At 37.6% G+C, this 17445-nt stretch overlaps 1 protein-coding gene across 6 annotated transcripts in view; it reads left to right on the top strand.

Annotated features, from left to right (window-relative positions):
• The window catches only part of EBAG9 (estrogen receptor binding site associated antigen 9), a 28003-nt gene extending 19344 nt beyond the window's left edge, over positions 1-8659 (top strand). For 5 of the 6 annotated variants that reach the window (XM_013988048.3, XM_085021052.1, XM_021089010.2 and 2 more), the window contains 2 exons: positions 2686-2777; positions 6814-8659. In XM_013988048.3, the coding sequence (XP_013843502.1) occupies positions 2686-2777; positions 6814-6934 (213 nt within the window). In that variant the 3' untranslated portion in view covers positions 6935-8659. Of the gene's footprint in view, positions 1-483; positions 2351-2685; positions 2778-6813 lie in introns of those variants that run through there. The other variant, XR_014842992.1, reaches the window with a different exon arrangement.
• The last annotated feature ends 8786 nt before the right edge of the window (positions 8660-17445 follow it).

Raw genomic sequence — 17445 nt, 5'->3', positions numbered from 1 at the left:
TGGGCCAGGAGTCGAATCAGAGCTGCAGCTGCGACTTTTGCCTTATCTGTGGCAATGTTGGATCCTTAACCCACTGAGTAAGGCCAGGTATCAAACCTGCATCTTCACAGAGACAACATCGGGTCCTGAAACCACTGAGCCACAATGGGAGCTCCATTGCAGACTTTGTTTTAAACCACCACTTCTATTTATTTTTCTACCTTTTTTTTAAAATTTCACAGGCACTTCCTAGGCCCCTCTTCCCAGGAGGCCCATGTATATGTATGTTTTAATTCATTTATCAAAAATTTTCCTGCTAATGCCAGATGCTGTGCTAGGTGCTGGTAATATATTAGAAAGTAAGCAAAATACGTACTCCTTGACTCAGAAGAATGTATTTTAATGGGAAAGACACAATACTAATAAGTAAATGCTCATATACATAAATATTACAATTTTTTTTTTTTTGGTCTTTTTTTAGGGCCACACCCATGGCATATGGAGGTTCCCAGGCTAGGAGTCTAATTGGAGCTGTAGCTGCTGGCCTACACCATAGCCACAGCAGTGCCAGATCTGAACCGCATCTGTGACCTACACCACAGCTCACTGCAAGGCCGGGTCCTTAACCCACTGAGTGAGGCCAGGGATCAAACCTGAAACTTCATGGTTCCTCGTCAGATTCGTTTCCACTGCGCCACAATGGGAACTCCCAATATTACAAATTTTGATAACTCTTCTGAAGTTACATGATGTTATGAGAGTGTAATAGCACTGCAGATAATTTCTGTAAAAGAGCATGGCATCATAGTATTTAGTTTTTCATTTTGTATTTCTGAATTTTAAACTTCATTTATGTTTGATCCATATTGGAGAAGTGGTTCAAGCTTTCTCACTGAATTAATACATTTGCCACCTAGCCATAATTGTAAGTAATTATAATGCTGATGTAGTAGCTTATTATTAGGTTAAAAATGTGAACCGCTTACAGGGTTTAGAAGAGGTAGTTTCCAATGCTGTTCCCAGATATTTCCCTACCAAGCAGGCAGGATACAGGGGCATTACCTACAAAGAATGGGAACTTACTGCACTTTGTGCTCTACACCAAAAATACCTTACTGCCCATTCCACAAATTATATTCCTCTTTTAAATTGCACATTCTTCCTGGAATTCATCATTTGAACTGTTGTGATTGCTCTTTTTAAAACTAAGGAAGTTAACTTTTTTTCTGTTAGTTTTACACTTTTCAGTTTTTTATCAGCTTTATAGTTTGGTTTCAGAGTTTTTGATGGACAGATGTATTTAGTTTTACGTAGCAAATCTGTCAACTACAGCTTTTTCTTTTTTACTTAAAAGACCATCTCTACTAAAGGATCAGGCACTCTTTTTTTAATAGGCTTAGTAGTTACACCTTTTTTATATCAAAATGTTTTATACATTAAAAGTCAAACACCTCAGTAGAAAAATGGGTAAATTTGCAAATAAGAAATAGACATATTCTGATAACATGAAGAATCAAGTTTGATCTTATTATTTCTTAAAGAAATTCAAAGTAAAATAACAAGACACATTTTAAACCTTAACATATTAGCAAAGGTGGAAAAGAAGGCAATCAGCTACTCCTACTGACAAAAATACAAAGAAACTAGACTTCCACCTCTTGCTGTTAGGAGGATATGTCGGTGTGACTTTTCAAGAGAGTCATTTATATTTTGTCTCAGTGACTTTAAAACCCTTTTTCTTTGATTTAGGTGATTTTCTTTTAGAAATTTATATGAAACATAATCAGAAATAGTTTAAAGATAATTTTAACAGAGATGGCATTTCATTTATGATTAGGAGCAGAAAAATTCAACACATTTTATTTCGATTTTAGGTGTAAGTACTCAAACGAGAATATAATAAATCTGTTCACAGGTTAGTGCCAGTTATTTTGTGCATGTAATCTTTTCCCCACCAACTTAACATTCCAGGATGAGCATTTTCATTGGTTTGTGGAAGTAAAAGGTGAACTTTTAGAGATCTGGGGAATAGTGGGAGGTAGTGTGGCCAACCCGATGGTGTCAAATAAGTAGGACAGGCAAAAAGAAGCACAATATAGAAATTGCCCTTTAAAGAGTAAATTTTGCCTGACTTATCATGTTTGCTTGGGACCCAGACAGTAAGTGCCACTGAAAAATCTAGAAATTACTTGTGCTTAAATGGAAGTGACTATGCTAGTTGGGAAACTTTGGTTCTTCCAGTTCGTCTCCCCAGAACAGTGTAGTCCAGTCAAGCATTTCTAATCCAGTCTGGGACCAGCCTGTCTCTTTTTCCTCCACCCCTACTCCTCCTCCTTACTGAAAAGAGAGAGAAACAGAAAAAAAAAAAAAATGTTCTACTCTTGTCTATTCCAAACTAAAGTAGGCAAAAAAAAAAAAAAAAAAAAAAAGTTAGTATAAAAGGAGTACCCTTTAAAATGTAAAATAGGAAGAAAGCTGGACTTGCCAGGACTGTTGAGTACCAAGGCCATGCGTTTCAGGAAGCCCCTCTTCCAGGTAAAACCAGAGGCAATCATTTGAGCCTGTGCAGCATGTGATAAGAAAGTGGAGAAGACAGAACAGTGAGAAGGTCTGAGTTATGCTTTAAAAGATACTCTTCTTAACTGGTGAGTAGAAAAAGGATGGCTTTTGACTATCATAATTTTGTTTTGTTTTGTTTTATTGTAGCCTGAATTAGGTGATTTGGATACCTGGCAGGAAAATACCAATGCATGGGAAGAAGAAGAAGATGCAGCCTGGCAAGCTGAAGAAGTTCTGAGGTATCTGAGTAATATTTACACTGCAGCCTGAGTAGAACTGGTTTTGTTCATGTTACATTTAAGGTCAAGAAACTTTATTCTGCCAAATGTTACATTTTTCTTCATTCTCATTGGAACCTTAGGTATTGAAACTTACGGGATACTTTTTTGTAGTTCAGACTACATATGCGACTTTATATAATTAAAACCTTACGGAAACCAAGAATTTAAAGCATTATAGATAAAAAGAATAATTAATTAATGGAGAATGAGATGTTTTACATGTATACACCATATTGCACTATAGGCTTTATACATCATTCCCTTATAAAATATACTAATCTCTTGGAATATCCTACTATGAAATATGAATCACAACAGTTTATGTTCTCTAGGTCAGAAATTATACCTTTAGTTTTATTTTCCCATAGTCTAGCATGGTTCCAGCACCGCTCATTTGAATATAACAGTGTATAGCACTGATATTTGAAAATTACTTGTATTGCACTCCACATTTGTATGTGTATCTCAGCTGATATACTTGAAAGCCCTGAGGTAGGTAACGTAAGTCAGGAACTTACTGCACATTCTACAGAAAATATTCTAGAAGTTTTCAAGTTTGTTTTTGTTGGTTATGTTCTTATTTCTTTGTTTTTGTGAGCAAGAAACTTAATGCTTGCTACTACTACATTAAGTCAAAGGATAGGAAGAGAATTTACTTTAAGAAAGTCTGTGACTATCATCACTAATGAAAATTTAGACCTGAAATGTATCTAAAATACTTTTTCATTTTTAAAGATTATAAAGTTCAGTGATATTGTTTTTTCAAATATTGGTTTATAATTGGGAAAAAAATGAATTACCCTTTATCTGATTATCTTAACAAAATAACTGCTTTCATTTTTGTATTTTCCTTTCCTGTCTTTACCAATAAATTGCAGTTACCTTGAACAAGCAGCAGAGGGTGCAGTTAAATAACTGGGAGGCTGACCTATTTTTGGTTTTGCCCTTAACTGTTTTCTGCCTATTTTTTAAAATTTTTTTGCAGAAACAGGTCACATTATAAAAGTCAAAGTTGTGAGTGTTTTAAATATTTAGTTTATGTTTGATAATTAGTCAGTGTAAAGGAAATGGTTTTAAAATTTGTTGTGGAAATTTTGTAAAATTTGATGTAAAATCCCATTGTGATTCAGCAGTAACAAACCTGACTAGTATCCATGAGGATGGTAGTTCGATCCCTGGCCTCACTCAGTGGGTTAAGGATCCACCATTGCTGGAACTGTGGCGTAGGTTGCAGATGCAGCTGGGATCCTGCAATTGCTGTGGCTGTGGTGTAGGCCAACAGCTGTATCTCTGATTTGACCCCTAACCTGGGAACTTTCATATGCCACAGGTGCTGCCCTAAAAAGACTAAAATAAAATAAAATTTGTTGTAAACAGCAGTATTTATGTTGCATGGATCATCAGAGATATAACCTATTTTCTTTTTTCATCCTGTTTCTTTTGGATAAACCATAGCTATAGAAGTCTGAATATTTAGGACATTTGGGGAATTCTAGTGATTATTGGTGTCATCAACCACAGGGATAAAGGAATAGCCCCACAAGGGTATATTCATTTTGAATCCACTAATCTTAATGACAGCACTGTATAGTTTATGAGTTCACAAGTAGTTGAACATTGACTCTACAAAACCCTTTTTTCAACTGTGTCTCTTGATCCTGAGCAAAACAAGACCAAAAAACTCAAACTTAGTGCTTTTGACAAGACAGTTTGAGAGAGGGAGCCTGTTAGTAATAGACATGTTTCATTCTGCGAGTTGCCAAGTAGGGCCAAAGACACCTGGAGGCTTCTATATGTTGTTACAGCCCCCAGAATTTTAAAAGTGAATCCATAATCCATATTCTCTAACTCAGCCTGCTTCCCATTGCCACTTTGTTTTATAGCATAGGGGTTTAGATCTAATCACTTGTGATGGAACATGATGGAGGATAATGTGAGGAAAAGAATGTATTTATGTGTATAACTGGGTCACTGTGCTGTACAGCAGAAATTGACAAAACATTGTAAATCAACTCTAATAAATATTTTTAAAATATTTATTTGTCTTTTTAGGGCCATACCCATGGCATATGGAAGTTCCCAGGCTAGGGGTTGAATCGGAGCTGCAGCTGCTGGCCTATACCACAGCCACAGTAATGTCAGATCCAAGCTGCATCTGTGATCTGTACCACAGCTCACAGAACGCCGGATCCTTAACCCAGTGAGTGGGGCCAAGGATCAAACCTGCATCCTCATGGATACTATTTGAGTTCGTTACTGCTGAGCCACAGCAGGAACTCCCCGTGTTGCCACCTTAAATACTACCAGTACTGTGATCGATATCATTAAGGAAAAAGATTCTAGTACAGTAGAGCGATTCTAGACATATATCTGGACAAGAGAAATATATTTTGTCTGCAGTAGTGTTGCCTCTTGTGCCAGAAATATTAACTGTTGATGTTTGTATTTCAGCCAGTTACTAGGTCAAAATTTGATTATCTTATTTGTTTGTAACTTAGCCAACTCTTAATAATTCTCTTTTTGTTACTGACATTTTGATGTTTTTAGTTCAGACTACCAGTTTTGCTTGAAAGTGAGCAGAGCTAGTGAAAAGTAGGGTTTTTTTTAACATTCTTTTGCAACTTGAGTTCGTTGATAGTGATGGTTAAAATGTTGCCTAAGATAAGCCTACTTTCTTGAATTCTGTTCATCTATACCTCTGGTTACTCCCATTTATAAGTGTGATTGAGAATTGTATATACATTTCACTCACTGTATTTGAACTGCCCATATATAGTAATCCACACTAGATTTTTCTGTATATAAGCCATTGTTGCCTATCTTGTGCCAGCTGTGCCCTGTAGCTGAGCTTCCTTCCTCAGCCTTGCATGCTTCTTGACTTACTTTCTCATACCCTGAACCTTCATATCCGGACTAACTTCTGTTCCTCTCCTTTTTCATACTTTATCACCCCACTCCTACTCCCACTCCCCGTACAAATCAGTCAATAAAGATAGAGGGGTTTAGTGATTCTGGATCAGTGGAGTTAGGGAGGGACTGGGGAGAGGTGTTTCAAAATGTGTAATTAGTAAATATCCACCATCCTTCTGCCCCTTTATTAGCACAGCTGGTCGAATTTTAACTCTTTTTTTTTTTTTTTTTTTTTTTGTCTTTTGTCTTTTTTTTTTTGTTGTTGTTGTTGTTGTTGTTGTTGCTGTTGTTGCTATTTCTTGGGCCGCTCCCGCAGCATATGGAGGTTCCCAGGCTAGGGGTTGAATCGGAGCTGTAGCCACCGGCCTACGCCAGGGCCACAGCAACGCGGGATCCGAGCTGCGTCTGCAACCTACACCACAGCTCACGGCAACGCCAGATCGTTAACCCACTGAACAAGGGCAGGGACCGAACCCGCGACCTCATGGTTCCTAGTCGGATTCGTTAACCACTGCGCCACGATGGGAACTCCCGAATTTTAATTCTTAAATAGATTTCTAGTTCTATTTAGAAGCCAAGTCTTAAATTTCCATTTTCCTTTTGCATGTGTTCTGCACATCTGTTTTCTGGACATCCTTTAGCTGACTGTTTTTTAACTATTATTATAATAGAAGATTTAATCCTAAATATTAGGCTTTTCTGAATGGTATCAAAAAGAAGGTGTGGACTAATGGAAATAGTGTTTTTGTGAAAATAATATGAAGAAGAGAATCAGGAGATGTGGGTTCTTAAAATCCTTGTGTTTAATCTGATGGCTTTGGGCAATTCACTTAGCCTGGATGCCCCATTTTACTTATTTTTAAAACAGAGATAATACCTTTTTTTATTTTGCAAGTCATGTTCCAAGAATTAAAAGACGTACTGTTTTTGAAAATCTTTGAAATTTTCAAAGCAGTGAGAAGAATGAAGACTTTTTAAACTTACATTTGATAATAGTAAAAGGGCAGTGCTGTTTCTGGAATTTACTTGCCATTTTACCTCTGGTATTTTCTAAAAATTAAAATGCAAATACGTTTCTTTTCAGGCAGCAGAAGATAGCAGACAGGGAAAAGAGAGCAGCAGAACAACAAAGGAAGAAAATGGAAAAGGAAGCGCAGCGGCTAATGAAGAAGGAACAAAACAAAATTGGTGTGAAACTTTCATAACAAATGTTCTTCAGTTGTCATAGTGCCAGTGGGAGAAATAGGAGCTCCACAACCCAAGCAACATTTGTGTGGATCTTATAAGAGTATTTTCAGAATACAAATACACTGCTTGATTTTAACACATTCATCAGGCCATCCAGGATTCTCTCACAGTCCCTTGAACTCTTAGTGAATGAGATTCAGAGAACAAAACAGACTCATGAGACAATATTTTCTTCAACATGCTCCAGCTATAAGACAATTGTTTGCTTAAGAGAAATTATTACAAATGGAATATATCAGTACCTCTTTAAGCTAGTACTACTAGCTTAATAAATGGGTGTAAATAATTTTATGGTGGGAAAGAACTCTGCTATCTGTAATGCTTTCCTTCATTATGCATAATGATAAATAATTTTAAATATTCTTTTGTTGCCATGATTACCTGACCTGAATCAGACAAACTTGCAGGGCTTGAACCTTTTATTTTTGTTGTCAGAAGCTGACGTTGGCATATATTTCCTCTAATTTGAATTGGTATTGTTCATCTTTGATATGATGTTAAGAAATTTGGTAATTTTGGTTTTCAAGAAAATGATATTAAATGCAATAATTTTATTTATCATAAACATTTTGTACATCATTTTTTGTTTTAGATGGAATTTTAATGTTATACATATTTGTAATTTATGTTGCATGTATAAACGGTGTAAATCTGCTATAATGGCAAATTTGTTTTACATTATTATAACTTGTGAGTTTTAAAACCTATGATTAATAGTTTTTCCCCATCATTGTAGATTTTAAGATGTTATGGTATCTTTAAGTACCCTAGTTCCTCTTGCCAAAGCCATTAATTTAAAAATGCATAAAGCCTTCAGTTTCTACTATTTCAAAGCATTTAGATGATTTCTGTATCAGTTTTATATATCTGACATAATGCAGGTTATCTGTGTTGTTGACTAAGGTAACATTATTGATTCATTAAATTATAAACCAAGATAGGAATAATAATACTTCTATTTTTGAATGTTGACTAGCTCCGAAATAATTTTCAGGAAGTAGATACAGACTGTGTTCATAAGGAAAAATGTAGATTTGATAGTTTAATATCTCATTAATTTTATTTCCATAATTAAAATACATCCAGCCTGATTTTCTATGGCTTTAGAATTTTTATATTTTTACTTTCTTAAAAGTTGTGCCCCAAATTAACATTTTCTAGGTTTTTAAAAAGTCATAAATACTCTGCAGGCCAAATACTGCTAATTTTTTTTTTTTTTTTTTTTAGGGCCACAGTTGCAGCATGTGGAAGTTCCCAGGAGAGGGGTCGAATCAGAGCTGTAGCTGCTGGCCTACACCATAACCACAGCAACTCCAGATCCGAGCCATGACTTCAAGCTACACTGCGGTTCACGGCAATGCCAGATCATTAACCCACTGAGCAAGACAAGGGATCAAATCTTATAGATACGCGTTGGATTCATTACCATTGAACCACAACAGGAACTCCATTTATTTGAATTAAAGTAATATTACTTGGTAAAATTACAAACTATATAAGCTCCCTAGGTCCTTAGCTTAAGCTTCTAGATTAAATGCAGTTGTGAAATTAGTTGAAATTTAACTTTGGTAAAAACTTTCTGTTATATAGCCCCAACCCAATTTTCAGTTACCATGTTTGTTAGAGTTTTTGCCAGTAAACTCCAAATTAAACAGAATTAGACTAAAATTTTTAATACTAAATTCTCTTGTCATTTGTATTTATTTTTAGTTATTATGGGAACGCTATATGATTTCTCTAAATTGAGGGTTCATAAAGGATAATTTATCTGTTAGTATAATAAATTTTGCTGCTTGTCTCCAATAGTGGACCAGTATTGAAGTCTGCATTGGTCATGATTTTCATGTGTGAGATTTTAGTTTTTGTTTGATTTGTTTTTAAATTATTTTTTTAATTTTTTTTTAATAGTTATTTTCCCTGATTTTTGATTTTTACTTAGAAATAAAGACTGGATAGAAATTATAGTCTATATGATTAGTTAGGAAGAAGGAAAATTTTCTCATGGAAAGGATAGTAATTCTTGAATTTTTTTGACCTCTGTTGGTATGTAAACTAAATTCCTGTATTAAATTGGGTATATTGTCCCAGAAGAAGTCATGGAGTTAAATATACGTGGCAAACCCTTTAAAGTAGCAAGCTGGCTCCTTTAGCTTCTAAACTTTTGGTTTCTGGTTTTCTCAATTTTAGCAAAGAATTATCAGTTTTAGAAGCTTATTAGTAGAAGTAAAAAATGTGGACAGGCATAGATAGAAAGATGAAGTGCTATCCATCCTCTGAATTGTGCCTTTTATGTACTGAGATAACAATAATCAGAAACACAGAAAATGTATTTTGTGTTTTTGATACATATATTCCATGGCTTCTAACCATTTCCTCATATTAAGCTTTAGCTAGGAATATCCTCTACTTGACTCCTGGCTTTTTTCGGTAGCAATTTATTTTAGTCAGTGTTCATCATCTGAATTCCTCAGTTTTGACATGCACTCTCCCCTGGCCAGGGCAGTGACTACACCTGGCTAAAGACTGGTGGTAGCTATAGAAACCTGCATCTGGAATTGATCTTCAAGAGCACTCTACAAGCTACCACATAGTAGAAATCTCACCTCAACCAATGTTCCAAAAAGGCTAAAATTTTCCAATACAGGTATGCTTTATTTATTGCACTTGCTTTATTGTCCTTTGCATATACTGTAGTTTTTATAAACAAGATTTGTGGCAACCCTGCTTGGAGCAAATCTATCAGCACCATTTTTCTGACAGTGTTTGCTCACTTAATATTTTAGTATTTTTGCAGTATTTCAAACTTTGTCATGTTATGGTAATCAGTGATTTTTAATGTTACTTTTATAGTTGTTTGGGGCTATGAACCCATATAAGACAGCAAACTTAACTGATAAATGTGTGTATTCTACCTGCTCCATTGACTAGCTCTTACCTCCTCTTTCTCCTCTCCTCCCACATCCTTATTCCCTGAGACACAGCAAAATTGAATGTAGACCAATTCATAACCTTACAATAGCTTTTTGGTTTTCAAAAGAAAGAAAGTCACATATCTCTTTAAATCAAAAAACTGGAAATGATTATGCCTTGTGAGGAACACATATTGAAAGCTGAGAAAGGCCAAAATCTAGGCCTCTTGTGGCAGTTACCCAAGGTGTGAATGCTAAGGAAAAGTTCTTGAGGGAAATTTAAAGTGCTACTTGAGGAGTTCCCATCGTGGCACAGTGGAAACAAATCCGACTAGGAACCATGAGGTTTCAGGTTTGATCCCTGGCCTCTCTCAGTGGGTCAAGGATCTGGCATTGCCATGAGCTGCGGTATAGGTCGCAGACACAGCTTGGATACTGTGTGGCTGTGGCTGTGGTGCAGGCTGGCAGCTGTAGCTCTGATAAGACACCTAGCCCGGGAACCTCTATATGCTGCAGGTGTGGTCCTAAACAAATAAAAATAAAGTGCCACTCTAGGAAAAAAAAATGATAAGAAAACATTACTGAAGACATGGAGAAAGTTTTAGTGGTCTGGATAGAAGGTCAAACAAGCCATAACATTCCCATAAGCTAAAGTCTTATCCAAAGGGAGGCCCTGAAGCTGCAGAAGAAAAATTTGAAGCTATTAGAGACTGATTCATAAGATTTAAGGAAAGAAGTCATTGCTCTAACTTAAAAGTGCAAGGTGAAGCAGCAGGTGCTGGTGTAGAAGTTGCAGCATGTTATCCAGAAGATCTCACTCAACTAATTAATTAAGAGGTGGCTACACTTTTTTAAAAAACAGATTTTCAATGTGGATGAAACAGCCTTATGTTGGAAGAAGTTGCCATCGAGGACTTCCACATTTAGTGAGAAGTCAATGCCTGGCTTCAAATCTTCAAAAGATGGGCTGACTCTCTTTTTAGGGGTAAATGCACCTGGTGACTTGAAGTTGAAGCCAATACTCATTTACTGTTCTCCAAATCCTAGGGTCCTTAAAAATTATGCTAAATCTACTCTGCCTGTGCTCTAGAAATGGAACAGCAAAGTGTAGATGACAGCACATTAGTTTACACATAGTTTATTGAATATATATATATATATATATTTTTTTTTTTTTTTGGTCTTTTTGCTATTTCTTGGGCCGCTCCCGCAGCATATGGAGGTTCCCAAGCTAGGGGTCGAATCGGAGCTGTAGCCACCGGCCTACGCCAGAGCCACAGCAACGCAGGATCCGAGCCGCGTCTGCAACCTACACCACAGCTCATGGCAATGCCGGATCCTTAACCCACTGAGCAAGGGCAGGGACCGAACCCGCAACCTCATGGTTCCTAGTCGGATTCGTTAACCACTGCGCCACGACGGGAACTCCTAGTTTATTGAATATTTTAAGCCCACTGTTGAGGCCTACTCCTCAGAAAAAAATATTCCTTTCAAAATGTTACTGCTTATTGATAATGTACTCATCCAAGAGCTCTGGTAGAGATGTACAATGAGATTCATACTGCTTTCAAGCCTACCGACACAACATCCATTCTGTAGCTCATGGACTGAGTAATTTCAACTTTCAAGTCTTATTTAGGAAACGCATTTCACAAGGCTACTGCTACCATTGATAGTGATTTTTTTGCATGGATCTGGGCAAAGTTAACAACCGTCTGGAAAGGACTCACCCTTCTAGATGCCATTAAGAGCATTCATGATGCATGGAAAGAGGTCAAAACATCAACATAACAAGGATTTGGGGAGAAGCTGATTCCAATCCTCGTGGATGACTTTAAGGGGTTCAAGACTTCAGTGGTGAAAGTAACTGCAGGTGTGGTGAAAATGGCAGGAGAATTAGAATTAGAAATGGAACCTGAAGATGTGACTGAATTGCTACAATCTCATGATAAATCCTAAACAGATCTAGACTTATTTCTTACAGATTAGACAAAGAAATCTTGAGATGGAATCTGCTCCTGGTAAAGATGCTATAAAGATTGTTGAAGTGACAACAAAGGATGTAGATATTACATAAACTTAATTGATAAGGCAGCACAAGAGTTTGAGAGGATGACTCCAATTTTGAAAGTTCTATTCTGGTAAAATGCTATCACCAGCCCTGCATGCTACAGAGAAATAGTTCCTGGAAAGGAAGAATCAATCAATGTATCAAACTTCAGCGTTACCTTATTTTAAGAAATTTTCACAGCCACCCTAACCTTCAGTAACCACTACCCTGATCAGTCAGCAGCCATCAACACTAGGCAAGACCCTCCACCAGCAAAAAGATTACGATTTACTGAAGGCTCAGATGATAGCATTTTTTATCAATAAAGTGTTTTTAAATTAAAGTATGTACATTTTTTCAACATAATGCTATTTCTCACCTAATAGGCTACAGTATAGTGTAAACGTAACTTTTATACGCACTGGGAAACCAAAAAAATCTGTGTGACTTGGTTTATTGCAATAGTCACTTTATTGTGGAGGTCTGGAACTGCACCCACAATATCTCTGAGATACATGTGTAGTGAGGTATTTACCAAAGGCATGCTCTGGGTCAGGTAGAGCTAACGTGTACTTTCTTTAACTCTTTGTAGTTTAGCTTTGGGATTAGCTACTGCAGTTTTCACCATCTTTAGTCCCTTGTTCAAAGGAAACCTTTTTTAAGGTATATAAGTGAATACAGCGGTTACCAAGGTGAGTGGTTCTGGGTGAAGCCAAGGTAGGAGGTTGTGGTGCTCTGGGGCCTAAAGATGGTGCCAGAGGAAGGAGATTCTCCCTTCTCTTTCAGGTGAACTGGAGAGCTGAAAAAGATGGTGGGTCCTCATGGACCCACCATCTTTTTTTTTTTTTTTTGTCTTTTTGCCATTTCTTTGGGTTGCTCCCTTGGCATATTGAGGTTCCCAGGCTAGGGGTCGAATCGGAGCTGTAGCTGCCAGCCTACGCCAGAGCCACAGCAAGGCAGGATCCGAGCCGCGTCTGTGACCTACATCACAGCTCACAGCAACGCCGGATCATTAACCCACTGAGCAAGGGCAGGGATCGAACCTGCAACCTCATGGTTCCTAGTCGGATTCGTTAACCACTGTGCCACGACGGGAACTCCCCACCATCTTTTAGTAGATAATAACTTGCTTTTCCTATTTATATGCATTTTAAAAATTTGAGTTGCTCTCTCCTAATATGAAAGACACCTTTTGCTTTTTTTTTTTTGCTTCATGTAACTTACTTCCATTTTCTTTAACACAACTAAGGCTGTTCCAAGGTTATAGCAACACCTAGAAACTGGGTTTTTTACTTTGTCTTCTACCTTTTATCTTCAGTGTCCCTAAATCATGGCCATTGGACTGCTCAGTAACCAGAGGATGTTTTCAGAGCAGTAAGCTGCTTTTTCACCAGAAGCCTCAATCTTGTAGAGCTGGAAAGAGATATTATTCTAGAAGCCCCCTCATCCTCCACCTTAGACAACAGGTTTCTACTTTTTCGTAGCTACCGTGGACACTGCTAATCCACAGACAGGAGTGTTACAGAGAAACTCTCACTGGAAGTCTGTGGCCACAGAGACAATCTCAGCCTTCTGCTTTGGGGCAATTCTTCATGTATTTATGTAGGTACTTTATATATTGATCTGATCACACCAATTTTGAGAGCTTCTCAGAGTTCTCCAGCTGCTGCAGAGATGGGGCCGTGTTAAACAAATTGCTTATGTTTGCCAATCTTTTTTTTTTTTTTTTTTTTTGCTTTTTTTAGGGCCATACCTGCAGCATATGGAAATTCTCAGGCTGGGGTTGAATTGGAGCTACAGCTGCTGGCCTAGGCCACAGCCACAGCAACTTGGGATCCATCTGAGCCACATCTTCAACCTACATCACAGCGCACAGCAATGCTGGATCCTTAACCCCCTGAGCAAGGCCAAGGATCAAACCACATCCTCATGGATACTATTCATATTCATTTCAGCTGTGCCATGACAGGAACTCCCTGTGTTTGCCAGTCTTTTAAATGGAGATGGTGGTTTTAAGGATTAAAGGAGGCCGAGTGTTTAGTATGATACCTGGCATATATATAAATGCTCAACAGTGGTAGTTGTTTTGAGCCCCTGTACATACTTTCTCATGAGATCTTGTACACAGATCTCACCAGGCACTGATATTCCTGCCCCTTCCCTGAGAAGTTGACTGATCTTACAAAATTAATTTTTAAACACCTTTAAGTTGAACTTCAAGTTTAATAAGAAAGAGAATCAGCATTTACTCTGTGCTAATCACTGTCTGAATTTTAACTCTCAGTGACTCTTCACAATCCTGTGAGGTGGACATTATCCCACTTCACATGTAGGGAAACCAAAGCTTAGAAAGGCAATTGTGTGCTAGATTTGAAAGCAGATTATGTTAGTGGTTAATCAGCATTCTAAGTGGGCTATGATTTTCAAGGCTTCTCTTCACTTGATGGAACTATGAACTGCCAAAGAATGAGACTTTAGGAATTTCTGTCTAGTGTTTTTGTTTTTGTTTTTTGTCTTTTTAGGGCCACACCCATGGCATATGGAGGTTCTCAGGCTAGGGGTCTAATTGAAGCTGTAGCCACTAGCCTACACCAGAGCCACAGCAATGCAGGATCCAAGTCGTGTCTGCCACCTATACCACAGCTCCCAGCAACGCTGGATCCTTGACTCACTGAGCAAGGCCAGGGATGGAACCCCCATCCTCATGGATGCTAGTCGGTTTCATTAACCGCTGAGCCACGATGGGAACTCCCTTTTCTAGTTCTTAAAGAACTCAGTGACGATGATATTACAAATTAACACTATTTGAGTAGATAACACCTATTTGAGTTTCTAGGAATTAATTTAATAAATATTAAAGAAATTAGCTTGGCTTTCATTTTCATATAAATAACAATTCTGGTTGAAGTTCAGTGCCATGTAATTATGTATTCCCAGGTTACTTGGGTCAGATGTTATAATTAAGGAAAAATGAAATGTGGTTTGTATTTATACATTTGCATAGGCCAATTAGCTCACTAAATTAAGTCACATTTCAAATGAGGCCAAGGTCACAGTTTTCATGCATGCAGTCTGTATACAGAGACTGTCCTACTATAAACTGTGTCCTTGACTTTGTCCAGGTTATCTTCCTAACATAACTGTTACAGAGAGTGGTTGGTACAGAAAAAAATCTCCATGAATAGGAGATTCAAAGGACATATTCTGAGTTGGTGGTATCTTGAGAGAAATTGGTATGGTTTCTTAGGTCAATTTTGGCTCATTATAAGATATTAATTTCTTCCCATAATTTGTTTCATTTGTTAAAATATTCAGATCTTAATTTGAATCCTTAATTTATACAGCAAAGCAATTTCCAAACCTGTTGAATATTCCTGAATAAAATGGTTACTTATTTTACAGGGAAAATGACATCATCGTTAGATATATTGGCCTCAAATAAATTTAAAACTTTTTTTTTTTTTTTTTTTGTCTTTTTGTCTTTTTTTGTTGTTGTTGTTGTTGCTATCTCTTGGGCCGCTCCCGCGGCATATGGAGGTTCCCAGGCTAGGGGTTGAATCGGAGCTGTAGCCACCGGCCTACGCCAGAGCCACAGCAACTCGGGATCCGAGCCTCGTCTGCAACCTACACCACAGCTCATGGCAATGCCGGATCGTTAACCCACTGAGCAAGGGCAGGGACCGAACCCGCGACCTCATGGTTCCTAGTCGGATTCGTTAACCACTGCGCCACCACGGGAACTCCTAAAACTTTTTTTTAGCCTCAATATTTTATTGTAGTGGTAAATAAAAGTAAGCTTGCGTAAGAATGGAAATATATTTACCTTGCCCTATTTAAGTTTAAATCACACAAGTGATTTTGATTCCTTTCTGAAGCTCTGCAAGTGCACCTGAAATCTCATAATTGCCTGTCATGATTCGAGGGAAGCTTTGCGGAGTAAGGTGGTACGTGGGTGATCATTTTTAAAACTTTTTTCCATGTACAGCTTTCAGTGTGAAAATTACTAAGACTGCTTTCGTTTTTCATTTTCTCCCTACAACCAACAAGCCAGAAATAATGTGCTGGTTCAGAAGAATTAAAGGTCAATTTAAAATGCCAGCACCTATTGTTTACTGTAGAAAGTGAGGCTGGCAAACCATTTCAAGCACTGTGAGCTGCTTGATTGTAAGGAAGGGGAGGAAGGATCTTACTGTACCATCAAATTAGAAAATACTGCTGTTGTTGATAGTTTTCATATTCCAGCCCATTAAAGCTATAGTCTGGCAAAAATTTAATTTTCTGTTATTCAAATAACTGATCAGAAATGACACTTTCAAGGAACAAGAGTGAAAATATCTCTGAAGGTGGGTCAGATAAAATTACCATGAGGAGGAACTCTAGGGCCAGGAGAGCAGAAAGCTCTGAGCCTGCCTTTAGTAGCATTTACCAGGGGAGTCTGGACCGTGGCTTTTACATCATTCACAGCCATAGTCCCAGATGCCTCCATGGCCTCATGGAGTGAGAGACCCTCTTCAAAGTCAAATCAACAAAACAGAGGCAAACAAAGTTTTGTGAGAAGAGGTTAGAAAACATCTCCATTTAGCATTCATTTTTTAGTACAGGACTGAGTCCTTCGGCATTACCCAGAGTACTTATTCTTCCAGTGACCTGGGAGTCACCACACAGGAGATCTTACATGAACTGAAAGTTTTCAAAGAATCTAGTATATAGTGAACTGGTTTTCAAGCTCTTTTCAGAGGTGACCCTGGAACCACTGCAGGAGATGAGAGGAAAGCCATTGGGAGGTCTCCAGGCCTGGTGCCCTGTTGCAAAACTTCACTTTTATGGGTTTTGTGAATTGGATTTTCTATGTTGAAAAATTATTTTGAGAGAGATACACCTTTCACAAAACTTAAATTCAGCTAAAATAGTCCAATCTTTTAGCACAAACTCTTTTCAGCTAAAGCATTTAAACCTTTTTTAATTTTAAAATTCTTTGGAATCATTGTTAGAACTATCAGTTATCACAATCATTGTGATTGAGGGAGAATCAGTAGTCAAAGTGGAGCATGTTTTCCAGTGGTTTAAAAATAATTACCCAACATAAACATGTTGTATTCTATTTGGACTTTCTAATTGTTTTTTTTTAGGACCATTGGGAGTTTGTTGACATTCTTTCAAGATTTGATTGCTATAAATTGCTATTTTTAATTGCCCAAGTTATTCCTTCATTGTGCACACTTCACCTGGTAAGACTGGGAATAAAAGAATTTTGTAAAAATTCTCGGTGAGCCAAAATGGAAGTCAGAAACCACTCCAGAACTTTTAAAATGAAAAACCCTCAAGAGAAAAACATATCACACCCAACCTCTACTTAGGCAGGGCCTATGACAAATGCAAATCACAGACTTCCTTTTTCTCCTGCCACAAATGTCAGAAACTCTTGGCATCTGAGTGTATTGCATTTTTTCCCCCTTTCTGAACAGCTCAGCTTGGAAAGGTCAGCATATCCCTCTGGGAAAAATCTTTT

Source organism: Sus scrofa, chromosome 4 (genome assembly GCF_054392235.1).
Source record: "Sus scrofa isolate SSC_HxYL_T2T_F1_AM1 chromosome 4, Sscrofa_HxYL_maternal_Yorkshire_Landrace_v2.0, whole genome shotgun sequence".
In the NCBI taxonomy this organism is placed as follows: Eukaryota; Metazoa; Chordata; class Mammalia; order Artiodactyla; family Suidae; genus Sus; species Sus scrofa.
Note: the sequence above shows the minus strand (reverse complement) of the source record. Positions and strands in the feature narration are given on the sequence as shown.